We start from the raw sequence: 12,872 nt of genomic DNA, 5'->3' as shown, positions 1-12,872 counted from the left end.
AGATTACAATACAGTTTACTTTTTTTTTTTCAAAGAGAGTCAAGCTATTTTGAAGGTCCACTTTTGTAAGTAGGAAGTAACCAAGAAGACTGGTAGTCTTTTCTTTTTTTTCTCTCAACTGATTAGAATAAGGACTATTTCAACTTTTCTATGTTACAGTATATTGATGACTTCATTAGTCTGCACAATATCTACTGTACTTCCTTGGTGTATTATATGTCCAAAGAAAACAAATAACAAATTATTTACTTCAAGGAAGTGACAAAAATATTAATAATGCATTTCACCACTTCTAACTACATTTGTGCAAGACAAGGACCAAGTAATTCTACTTCAGTTTAAATATTACATTTGCACCTATGCCATCTGAACATGTCAAAAAGGATATTTATAAAATTGAATGAGAACCTCAAAAAAAAATTTTAGCAGGGGGATAATATTAATCTTCCTCCAACCACAGGTTAAAAAATGCATTAAAGTTGTCCAGTGATGTTAGTCAAATATAATGTTAATTATTAAAAAACTAAAATAATATAAAAACATGAATGTTTTCAATTCCACCTCCCTTTGCATGGAATTGTAAAAATCTGAGGAACTGTTCAAACATTGTAGCAGGACCAGTCTAGTACTGAAGTCATTCTTTTAAATCTTACAATTTCTATGATATTCTGTGCTTTATATTTCATGTTTAGCATTTTATAAACAAATACATTTTAATTTCTGAGCTTACATTAATCCCTCATGTTCTGTAATACTGTCAAAGCTGTGCCGCAAACAGACAACATTCGTCATCCAAAATGAAATATGCTAGCTTGCACAAAATATGGTAGAAGTGCTGAAATATGTTCCAGATCATTTATTCCTTTTCTTTCTTTTTTTCTATTTTCTTTTTTGAGGTATATTTTGTAGAAGGAAGAAAAGAAACCCTGTATTAACTATCATGTCTTGAGAGACATATTTGTACAGAGCGTTTAACTCTATCCTTCACAATATACACAGTTCTGACAACGTTTTGACAGAAATCAAAGTGGACAGCAAGATTTTTCCTAGCATGTAATGCAATGCTATTATTTTATTTTTTATCATCAAATGAAAAGCTTTTGTCCTGTCCTTTTCTGTTTCTTCCAAAAGAGCACCCCTGTACGTTTTTCCTTTGTGTAAATTTACAGAAAATACAGATATGTGTAGTATATTGTGCCAACCGAAGAACATAATAAATCGTATCTAGTTTAGACTGATTACAAAAACAGTACTGAGAGCTTGTCCATTGTACATTTTTGCTAATGGACGAGGAGACGTTCCACCCCACAGGATAAGTTTTAGTGAGTGTTATTTTTTTGGGGGGTGGTTGGCTCTCAGAGCAGAGAACCATAGTTTGAGGGGGCAGGGTCCATACTGGCCAGAAGGGATTTTCTGTCTTCTCTGGGGTGAAGCCAGCGCAGCAGAGAGGACAGATGACGACAGGGGGATTTTCTAAGTGTACTTTTCCACTTTTTCTTTGAGGGAGAGCAGAGATGTTCTTTTTGCTCAGATGCCTGAGATGCATGCGGCTGCTGGGTCTGAGAGGTGGACACATCTAGAGACAGCAGAGCAAATGAGACACAGCAACAAAGCAGATTTTTTTACATTATCGTTGCCTGTGCATGCAAACCTCACTGCCACAATGTTAAGGATTTGTGGGTGGTTGTTTTAGCATGTTTTGGGTGGTTTCTTGTAATTATTAAGCAAATAAGCATGTAGTCAGGACATTGGGAGAGACAGCATGTCAATTTCTCCCAGTATGTAATGTACGGGTGAAACTGACCTGTCCTTTTCTTGAATCTGGAGTTGTTGTTCTTGTTGGCTGTTGATTTCTTGGCTTTATTAATACAATAATAAATCAGTGCTTCAAAGCTCTCAGACCCTGCAGGGACTCTCACTGCACCTAGATGCTCCCTGTGAGAGACAAACACAATGATGCATTACTTCACATCGCCACCAGAGTGCGCTGCTCTCCACCGGCCAGATCAAACTGAGATTTAGCCCCAACAGGGAGTACTTTGGCTGCCCCAATGCCAAGTGCAAAGCCTTCATGACAAAAGTACCATTCATCAACATGTACTGTGCCATTTAGCAATTAATCAACTTGTTTGTTAGATATTGCTTAGAAAATACTGTTTATCAAAATTAAATCTTATTCGTTTTAATTGGCCACATTTCATTGGTCATCAGAATAAAAATTAAATACCAAATCATTTATTTTTAAAGAATAAAAAAAGAGCTCTTCCTCATTAGATGGGTACTCTGCAAATCAAAAGCACATTGTATTAGTTGAGTTAGTCTGGTGAGTTGAAATTAGCATTTTCCCCACTCATTTACCATGGAATACACCTAAATTAACATGAATAAACCTTTACCTCATGTTGTACACTGCTGCCATGCTGCCAGCACTGTCCAATCAAATTACAACTAGCCAAAATCTCCTGTTTCCCAGTAAGTTCACTGGTTTCATATAAAATTGACCACAGAGGTCACGTTTCTTGTAATGTGTTGTCTTTTATCGCACATGCCATTCCTCTATCATGGCAGAGATCATGACACTCAAACGTCCATACTGAAGAGTCAGCCAACAACTCATGGGTTCACAAGGCACAGAAACACAAAGCGTTTACAGACAGTCTCCCCTGCTGCTGAGGCTGTGGAAAGAGAAAGTGAAAGTGATTAATAGAAGGGGGGTGGTAAACATGACTGAGCACTAAAGTCCGCCACATCAAACACACTCTGGTTACCATGAATACACTGTACAGTGGCTTCACCATGCTGACAGGAGAAGAGATGGCAGGGAGGGGAGAATGGCCAGTAAAGAACAGTCACATAAAAGAAAGGAACCAAACCACTAGGATGACAAAATGTGACAAGAAATTTTAGTTTGAGAACTGCTGTTACTGATTCGGCATCGAGGAGAAGAATATTTAGAAAAGGCATGCATGATATTTTTGTACATGGAAACAAAATTTTAAAGGGGAATATCCAAGTGTGCCTCTAAAGGGGCGCAAGTGCAAAATTTCCTGATTTTTTTTTTTTTTTGCCTGTATTTAATAATCTCAAAAAATCTTTGATAAGCAATGCTGAAAAACTGGCATTGTTTATATTCCAGCAATAAACCTATTCGGGATATTTGCAAAAAAGACAATGTATTATTAATATCATGTAATAAAAAATAGTCAAAAAAAGTAATTCCCCTTTAAATGAGAATGATTTAAGGCCCCGCCTGCAAACCCCTCCCCTTTCAGACATGGATTCGACCCTTACCTATTGTGGTGTAGAGGACCTGGTCACAACAATGCTGCCCAGATAGCTGAGATCAATCAAAAACAAAGAGGGTAAGACTACCAGAGTCTCCAGAGAAAAGCGCCGTCTCTACTATAGATGAGGATGAGTGTTGCAAGAGATGAGCACACTCTCATCTCTGGCAACGACGGCTGCCTAAGAAGGCCACCGTGATGGTCAAAGCCCTGAGTTAGAGGAAGTGAGAGAAATGGAAGGAAATGAGCTGGAGAGGTTGAGTGATGTGATCAGCCCACAAAAGAGGACAAAGAAGGAAGAGCCATGGGATCATCATGAATGCACTAGAAAATCCTTAATCATGAAAAATTTTATACACTACGATAATTTCCTATCAAAATAACACTGTTTAAAGGTTAAAGGAGAATAGGATTTGAAGAAAATAAAGAGAAGTATGGAAATGTATCCTGTAAACCCAATAAGGAGTTACACTGGAGGACATGGACATTTGTGCATATGTAAATAGTTTATAGTAAGATGTACATGTAAAAATATTTTAACCGAAAATCGCAAAAGCATGAAAGCATTGCTTTTGCTGTACAGATGATGAATAACAATCTCCTTTGTCATTTTGGAGCCTCCAATGGTACAGTTCACCTACCCTGGAGAGGGTTCTGAGGGGAGCATCTCCTCATCTGTCCTTCTCTGAGATGGCATCTGGCCGAAAGCATCACTGCTCTCTGCAGGGGGTGAAGGGGACTGGGAGGGGTAGCTGGCCGCGGCTGTGGCAAAGGCCATGTGGGCACGGTAGCTGAGACTGGGCCGCTGGCAGCTCTGGCCTTGGGTAGGTGAAGTGGCAGGGGAAGAGGAGAGAGACCTTCGGGAGAAGGAGACACTGGCGGGGTGGCGGGTGCTCTCGGGCATCTCTTGAGAGCGGGAAGACCGCAGGATGCTGGGGCGGGGAGGAGGGCGGACGAGAATGTCTGGAGAGCCGGCGTGTGAGCTGGGAGGGGTCTGGGTGAGCGGGGAGAGTCGTGACGGCTGTAGGACCACCTGCTGCAGGCCGAGATCCATTCTTCGTGCCGCCCTGGGGCTCAGCCAAGGCTGGGCCTCAGACCTCCAGCCGTCAGAGCTCTCACTGTGCAGTGTGCTTGGGCTCCCCATGCGGGCAGTGGCGCCTGAATAAGGCAACACTGGTACGCCCATACCGTGGGCAGTGTGTCTCAACTGCCCCAGAGTCTGGGCCTGTTGCATAGTTATATGCTTGGCTGAAGGGCCCTGAGGCGGAAACCTGCCAGGAGTTCTGCTCAGGTGGGCTCTAGGGGCCTCCAGCTGGAGGAAAGCAGAGCTTGAAGGGAGCTGAGAGGTGGTGCTAAGAGTACGACTATGGGAGGGGTATGGTGGGGGCTCAGGGAGGTCCCGGTGGAAATATGATGAATGGCGTGGTGGAAGAGCGAGACGGGGACCCTCCTGACCTAGAAAGGGGAAGTCAGGAGGCTGCCAGATCTCGGTCGAGCGAGAGGAGGGAGGGCTATGCACCAGTGGGAGGGCGTGGCCGGAGGTGCCATACTGATGGATCCTCAGCTCCTCCCTCTCCTCTGGGATGGTGGGATGGCGGAACGGCCCCTCAGGGGGGTATGAAGGTGAGGAGGACATGGCAGAGCTACGTGGACTAACATCAGGCATGTAAAAAGGAGGGTGAAGCTCCACCTCAGCACCACTACCTATATAGCCATAGAAGGGGCCTGGAGGGAAGACCCTGTGAAAATGGGAGACCCGGCTCTGCCCTGTGGCCTGAAGCCGACTACCCTCCGAGATGCTCATACCTTCCATAGGCCTCTGGAACCGGGGGCTGTAGGCTGGGGGCTGCATGTAGGACTCCTGGCTGGAGGACACAGGGGATATCTGGGGCCTGAGGGTGGCCATGATTGGGGGTAGGGGCCCTGGGTCATCGTTCTCCTCATCTGATTGACGGAACTCAGGATACAAGTCTGATTCCTCCACAAAAGGAAAACCCTCAATGCGTCGTGGCTTGAGGGACGTGTTGATGTCACTGGGGTCCATGACGAATCGGCCATCAGGTCCACGGCTGATCAGCTCGATGGGCGTGGTGACCTCAGCCTCATGCTTGGACACACTGTACTTCTTACTGGTTATTGCTCTCTTGGTTTTCTTATAGAGTGAAAGCTCTTTCTCTTTCCTAGGGCTTGGCAACTTCTTAACGTAAAGACCATGGCCACCCACGCTGGCCAGAGATGAGGGCCGGGAGGAAGCAATGCTCTCAGGACTGATCTTCCCAGAGGACAGCCTATCAATCAAAAAAGACACAGGGCTTAGGACTGAGCCCTGGGGAATACCAGAACTTAAAATCAGCAAAAAACAGCATCAAAATAAGAATTACTTCATCTAAAAACATGGAATATAATTCAAAAGGAAATGGCATGGCATTACACTTTCTTGTGCACTTATTTTAAAATAATTCAAGGTAATTAGACTTTATCCACATGCTTTTTTATAACAGTAATTAGAATAAGCACTGATCTTAATTTAAAGGCCATCTTAAAAGTGAAAGATGATTTCAGGGTGAGAGATAATGGAGAACAACAGAATGGGGACAGGACATAGAAACAGATATGTCAGTACAGGCACCAGTGTGCTAACATAATATCGGCTAAACTATATCTTCACCCAGCTCTTCAATAACAATCCATCTTGCTGGCTATAAGTGGTCAAACAAAGAATCAAAATTTGGAGCAGCTGAGGGCTGAAGTTTTCTTTTCCCCCAAAGAAGCAGTTTAGCTCTGCAACACTAACTGACATCATGAAGCTACGGCAGACAGGCACATGTTAGCGCCTGCTGCAGAGAGAGATGCAGATGCAAGCACTCACTGAGGGCTGGTGGATGGGGGCCTGTAGCTGCTCCTGTCTGGCTCTTCCCAGTAGGGCTCAATGCCAGGCAAGGGGGTAAGAGGAGGCCTGTGGTGACAAAAACACAATAGAGACGGGGCAGACTCGGCCGTCAACCAGACTATGGTTCCACACTGCTATGTGGAAATGGGTGGGATGGGAGCATGAGACTGCAGCTCTATGAAGACCGCAATGGAATCGGATAAGAGCGTGAGTCCCAGTTTGAACTGGGTTGGAGATGCTACCCTTATATTCTCCTTCCTTTTGCTCTGGTTATAAATATGAGTGACATGCTGTCATGCCTGCACTGATCAATTCAGAGGAGCTGGGGGATAAGCTTCATGTTTATAACATATTCTTGTGCTATTGGAAGGTTCTATCACAACCTGACTGGACAGAAAAAAAAGACAAAATAAGAGCTTGAAAAGATTGTTTGTAATGGCAAATCAATGCATCTCCGTGCTGAAAAGCAGAGGTAAGCACAGATGCATTTATAGCTGCCACTTTTGTGACCACCTCCATGCATCCTTCACTGTAACACAGCAGCTGCTAGGGTCAGCTGTTTGATTTCCCAAACTGTACATGCTCTCTCTCTTTCTCTCTCTCAAGCCATGTGCCTGGTAGTCAACAGATTTACAGAAGGGCAAAGTATGATGGATGTTGCCATGCATTGGTACTTACGGAGATTCTATGCTTTTCCTTGTGTGAGTAATCGATAGTGGAGGGTCTAAGGGCAAATCACACAATGCCACATCAGCATGATAATATGCTTCAGATCTTTATCTCAACCACAGCAATGCTAAAGTTGGAATAATGCAATACAACTGAAAAGATGTATAATTTTTTTACAAATCCAATAAGGTTGTGTTCTGTGCAAAAATTAGTAATTAACAAGAGAGATAACTGTGTCTTGACGTTAAGAAGGACTTACCACGTTTGCGTTTAAGCTTGCGACGATGCTGCTTGTTGACAAAACATGCAGCAAGCGTGCTGAAGAGGACAGCAGCCGCCAAGAAACAGATGGTGGCCACAATGCCGGCCACCACTGGCTTGGCTATCCCCTCGTCTGAGATCTCTGTGGGAGGGAAGGGGTCTGAGAGAAGAGACACTCCAGAACATGAAATTAGCATGGGAGAATGCAGCAAGCATGTATTCACAAAGCAGGTTAACGTGATTGCTGACAGTGATTCAGTTAGTGTGCATTATAAAGCAGACTATAGCATAGTGTTAACACAACTGCAGCCTATAAGATCAGTAGCAGCTTTCCTATTTAGATTGAGAGGGCATGTGGCATTCAGATTTTTGAGCCAAGTGTTTTTTGAATGCAACTTCCAAAAACAAATTAGTATCTTTAATAATTACGTTTTCTTGTAGGTAAGGAAAACATCCTGTGGCAGCAATTACATCTAACTTTAGTCGGTCCTAATAACTTTCATTTAGAATAGAAATTAATTACTTTAGCTTTATCATACAACAAAAATGACTTAAATAAGCCAGGACTGCCACTGATGCCCCCTCCAAAAAAATAGGTGCATGACACCCTTGTATCACGTCTACAACAGCAAAAAAAAAGTAGGGCACTAACTACAATGTCCAACAGAGGGCAGTGAAGCTCTGGGTGGCTAAAGCGATGAATTGGTGCATTTTAGTTAAGCCCCTTATTCTCACCTGTACTTGACACTCCCACCACATTACTGCTCTCACTGACAAGATCATCCATTACAGCTAGCGCTCGGAATTCATACCAAGAGTCCTGGGAGACAGAGAAACAGGTCAGTAGGTCACAAATCCTGTGGGGCCAACGGGTTGAAGTGTCAAATCTACGGCAGATTTGTTACAAGAACATTTGTAGCAGACTCCGCTGTATGTCAGACTGAATTAAAATGACATCCTCTGAGCTTTTCAGCTGAAAAGCATTCCCTCACTGAGTTTCTCTAAATAGTCACAACTGCCATTCTCTGAAACAAATGAATGTGCACAAGATGGACATCACTAAATTGAACTTCTGAAAATTAGACATTTTCCCTCAGAAATACATCAAATGACAGAAGTAAATTGGATTTCAAATCGCAAATAGCATTGACATTAAATTCACCTCTGTAGCGTCTGGACCAATCAGACACACCATTTTTCATTTGATTTAACAAATCAATTATTCATTAGATCAACAAATGATCACAGACCCCTCAGCCAATAAACATATTAGGTGCCAGGATGTCTGCGAATAACTCCAGACCCCTTGTTACCATGGCAACCACGACACCTCAGCCAGACCAACTTTTATGGCCTAAGAGTATGTTTGAATGAACACACATATACTTCATTGTATATTTTGTTACTGTTCTTGTATATTGCCTTTTTGTCTTGTATACTGTTTTATGCAGCTTGTGATAGAACTACTTGTTTATGTAATTTTACCTATATGTAATCTTACCATCTTTAGTATCTTTGAATTCGCTTCTGATGATGTAAAACGAGAGTGTATATTCTTTGTTGGTACACAGGCAATATAGTAGTATTCTAAGAATCTTGAAGATTCTTCTCTTGAACCCCCACTCGAGTTCCATTTTGCAAATTGCCATGCTTTCACACAAAGAGTTGTAAAACTCTTCATTAGTTCCATCCTCCCACTTGGAATTTCAGCCTTTCTCATTGGACAAGCCTATGCTGAGAGGCGTGAACCTTCTCAGACTTTAAAAAGGCTCACACACAGTTCTGCCCTCTCTTCAATCTCTTTTCCTTTCTTCTGCTAAGAGTATGTGAGCTTGAACTCTAGGACCCCTAAGTCTGCGCCAGGCCTCATGCCTTGACTCTCCATTCACCAAAGATCTTAGGGTCTCAACTGACATCTTTCTTAGTTCTTTTTACTTTCCACTGGGAAGAAACTCCCAATCACCATCGAGTCAGGACATCTTTGGAATTCATCACTCTTCAAAACCGGAAAAACGTGATCGTGACTCCTACACCACCGAACCTCCAAACCATCAAGACTTTGCATCCAAACGCTCATTCCAGTCCAAGGAATTGCAAGTATCATAAGTTTAACTAAACGAAACAGAGGTTTAGTATAAACTATAGACACCGTTATAAAAGGGAGTTGATGGTTTTACTCAGATGGTTAACCGACTCTTTTCATAGTTTCATTCTCTGGTTTTGCTGATGGATTTTCCTTGATCCATCAAATCTCATTTGCCCTTTCCCCTGTATGAATGATTTCATATATGTATATTTGTTTGTTTATTAGAGCGTTAAGTGTTTGGTTAATAAAAATCTTGTGCACAAATTACATGAGTTACTGATTCTGCCTTACAAATCAATGTCCCTTTATGATTCAGATTTTGCTACATTGTCACAGTGTCTGGGTTGTGTTCCCATGGTATCCACTAGGTGTCCTCAGTTCCCACGGTGTGTATCATATTATCACTTCCTGTCTCCTTATTTGGTCACCTTCCTCCTTGTTTAGTTAATTGATTGTTCCCCACCTGTCTCCAGTTTCCCCATTATCCTTTTGTGTATTTATACCTGGTCTGTCTGAGTCTTTGTCACGGAGTCCTTGTCGTATGCGTGATACTTCCCTGAGTTTGTCCTGTCTGTATGTTCTTGTTATGTTTATTGGATATTCTGGTTTTGACCCTGCCTGGACTGTTTACCCCTTTTGGATTGCCCCTCAATAAACCTTGTACCTGCATTTGGACCTCTCCCTTGTTTCTTGTATCAGCGTACGTGACAGAAGGACTCCGACAGGAGACAGGCGCCTACCGTTCCTCAAAGCCCGGAGAACGTTCCCGAGCGGACCGTTGCCATCCAGGAGGACGTTCCCGAGCGGGCCGCTGCCGTCCAGGTGGTCGTTCCTGAGCGGGCCGCTGCCGTCCAGGAAGACGTTCCCGAGCAGGCCGTCGCCGTCCCCGAGGTGGTGACCGATGCTGTTGGTGACCGATGCTGTTCCGGAGGCCGGGGCGGTGCCCGATGCCGTTCCGGAGGCCGGGGGCGGTGACCGATGCCGTTCCGGAGGCCGAGGCGGTGATCGATGCCGAGGCAGTGACCGAGGCCGAGGCGGTGATCGATGCCGAGGCAGTGACCGATGCTGTTCCGGAGGCCGAGGTGGTGAGCGATGCCGAGGCGGTGCCCGATGCTGTTCCGGAGGCCGAGGCGGTGCCCGATGCTGTTCCGGAGGCCGAGGCGGTGCCCGATGCTGTTCCGGAGGCCGGGGCGGTGCCCGATGCTGTTCCGGAGGCCGGGGCGGTGCCCGATGCTGTTCCGGAGGCCGGGGCGGTGCCCGATGCCGAGGCAGTGTCCGTTGCCGTTCTGGAGGCCGAGGCGGTGCCCGAGGCTGTTCCCGATGCGATGCCCGAGGCCGCTCCCGATGCGGCGCCCGAGACCACTCCCGAGGTCGTTACCGAGGCAGTGCCCGAGGCTGTTCCAGAGGCGGTGCCCGAAGACGAGGCATCTCACGTCTCCACAGGCAGTCCAAAGTCGAGTCAGGTGTTCATGGACCCTCCTGAGTCAGGGTTAGTTACCGTTGACCCTCTAGAGTTAGGGCTAGCTCCTGTTGATCATCCAGAGTCGAGTCATGTTCCAGTTGTTCCTCTTGAATCAAGTCATGTTCCTGTTGACCCTCCAGAGTCGAGTCAAGTTCCTGTTGACCTTCTAAAGTCGAGTCAGGTGTTCATGGACCCTCCTGAGTCAGGGTTAGTCACCGTTGACCTTCCAGAGCCGAGGCAGGTTCCAGTTGACCCTCCAGAGTCGAGGCAGGTTCCAGTTGACCCTCCAGAGTCGAGGCAGGTTCCAGTTGACCCTCCAGAGTCGAGGCAGGTTCCAGTTGACCCTCCAGAGTCGAGGCAGGTTCCAGTTCACCATTGAACTTTCAGAGTCAAGTCAAGTCACTGGGTGGTCTGCTGCTCCGCCCTGTTGGACTCCGGCATCGACCACAGGGACGTGGTGGTCTTTTGCTCCGCCCTGGGGGACTCTGGCGTCGACCACGAGGACGTGGTGGTCTTCTGCTCCGCCCTGGGGGGCTTCCGCTCTGACCACACGGACGTGGTGGTCTTTTGCTCCGCCCTGGGGGGCTTCCGCTCTGACCACACGGACGTGGTGGTCTTCTGCTCCGCCCTGGGGGGCGCTCGCCCTGACTACACGGTTGTGGTGGTCTTCCGCTCCGCCCTGGAGGACTCTGGCGTTGACCACAAGGGTGTGGTGGTCTTCTGCTCTGCCCTGGGGAGCTTCATGTTGTTGTTTTTTTCCTTTTTGTTTTTGTGTTCATTTCTGTCCCTGTTCCTTTCTGTTAGTCTGGCCCTCCGTCCCTCCCCCTGAACCTCCTCCGGTCCTCCTCCCTCCTGGTCTTCCTGTTTTGTGTTACATTCCGGTGCCTGTTCCTCATGTTTTCTTTTCTGGCCCTCCGTCCCTCCCCCTGAGCCTCCACCTGTCCGCCTCCCTCCTGGTCTCTGTTCTGTCTATCGTGGAGCGTCTGGAAGCCGCTCCGTAGAGGGGGGGTTCTGTCACAGTGTCTGGGTTGTGTTCCCATGGTATCCACTAGGTGCATAGGCGGAAATCGCGGGGGGGTCCGGACCCCCCCTTATCTGAGGGTTGTCCCCCCCTAAAATATAATTGAAATATGTGTATTGTAATGAGTAGCGATATTGAATATATTTTATTTACGGTTTCTGACTAAAAGCCGCCAAAAAGCCATTTTAAAGTGGTTAAGCAAATAATAATAATAATAATAACAATTGGCAGGGATCCCCAGACCAATACAATTAGTTTGCCTCCTCTATTTTAAAATTCACGAGCCCCCACTGGTCAGTTAATTTCATTTTATAAAGTTAATCTAATATAACATCATACTAAGAGTGCAGTTGTTCTCCAGATATTAGCATAACAAATGTGATTTTGATTTTTATAAAAATTGAATAAACAAGTTAATATTAAGTGCATTTTAGGCACCATATTGCCTGTTTTAGCTCTATTTCACCAACGAAAAAAGTTGAAAACTAAGCTACAGCAGTAACAGCACTAATTGCGTCTTTGGGAAACACACTGAGGAGGTGTTTCCTAACTGAATGAATCCACTTTTTCAACAAATCAGTCATTGACGTAATAAATTATTATTTTTTGTTTTTTTCCAGTCTTTCATGTGTAAGAGTGTATGCCTTCATTTTGCTAGGCATGGCAAATGTTTTTATATATGCATGTTTTAATTATAACTGTGAAGCAACAACATTGCTATTAAATGTGCTATATAAATAAATAAAAGTTGAAGTTAAGTTCAAATTCCATTGTATTTTGGTGGCTTGATTGTGTAAACAACTTCAAAAACATTGCAACAAAAAAAATTGTTTTGAAGAATGTTTTCATCAATTTAGGCAGCTTTTTCATTGAACCAAAAATAAACTTTGAGAAGAAGGATAATGGAATGGTCTCCATGTAATAGTAAGGCTTTCCTCTCTGTACACATATCCTTAAGTACAATTTTGCCTGTTTTATTGGTGTCTCCTTCAAAACTTGCTCGTAAGAAATGTTATGTTTATTGTCCCCCCCAACATTTAGATGAGATTTTCGCCCCTGACTAGGTGTCCTCAGTTCCCACGGTGTGTATCATATTATCACTTCCTGTCTCCTTATTTGGTCACCTTCCTCCTTGTTTAGTTAATTGATTGTTCCCCACCTGTCTCCAGTTTCCCCATTATCCTTTTGTGTATTTATAC

At 44.7% G+C, this 12,872-nt stretch overlaps 1 protein-coding gene across 7 annotated transcripts in view; it reads right to left on the bottom strand.

The window, feature by feature from the left end:
- Positions 1–878: 878 nt before the first annotated feature.
- Positions 879–12,872, bottom strand: part of LOC132108080 (protein turtle homolog B-like) — a 92,527-nt gene continuing 80,533 nt past the window's right edge. The window contains exons 15-22 of one of the 7 annotated variants that reach the window (XR_009424403.1): positions 7,840–7,924; positions 7,103–7,264; positions 6,853–6,898; positions 6,154–6,240; positions 3,926–5,572; positions 3,292–3,337; positions 1,805–2,675; positions 1,558–1,576 (exon numbers count right to left, since the gene is read on the bottom strand). Coding sequence is in view for 5 of the 7 variants with exons in the window: in XM_059514577.1 (XP_059370560.1) it covers positions 1,356–1,576; positions 1,805–1,935; positions 3,926–5,572; positions 6,154–6,240; positions 6,853–6,898; positions 7,103–7,264; positions 7,840–7,924 (2,379 nt within the window). In the remaining 2 variants the exon portion in view is untranslated. Of the gene's footprint in view, positions 1,577–1,804; positions 2,676–3,291; positions 3,338–3,921; positions 5,573–6,153; positions 6,241–6,852; positions 6,899–7,102; positions 7,265–7,839; positions 7,925–12,872 lie in introns of those variants that run through there. The other 6 variants (XR_009424404.1, XM_059514577.1, XM_059514578.1 and 3 more) reach the window with 6 other exon arrangements.

Source organism: Carassius carassius, chromosome 28 (assembly GCF_963082965.1).
Source record: "Carassius carassius chromosome 28, fCarCar2.1, whole genome shotgun sequence".
Lineage (NCBI taxonomy): Eukaryota > Metazoa > Chordata > Actinopteri > Cypriniformes > Cyprinidae > Carassius > Carassius carassius.
This window is presented reverse-complemented; position numbering and strand designations above follow the sequence as displayed.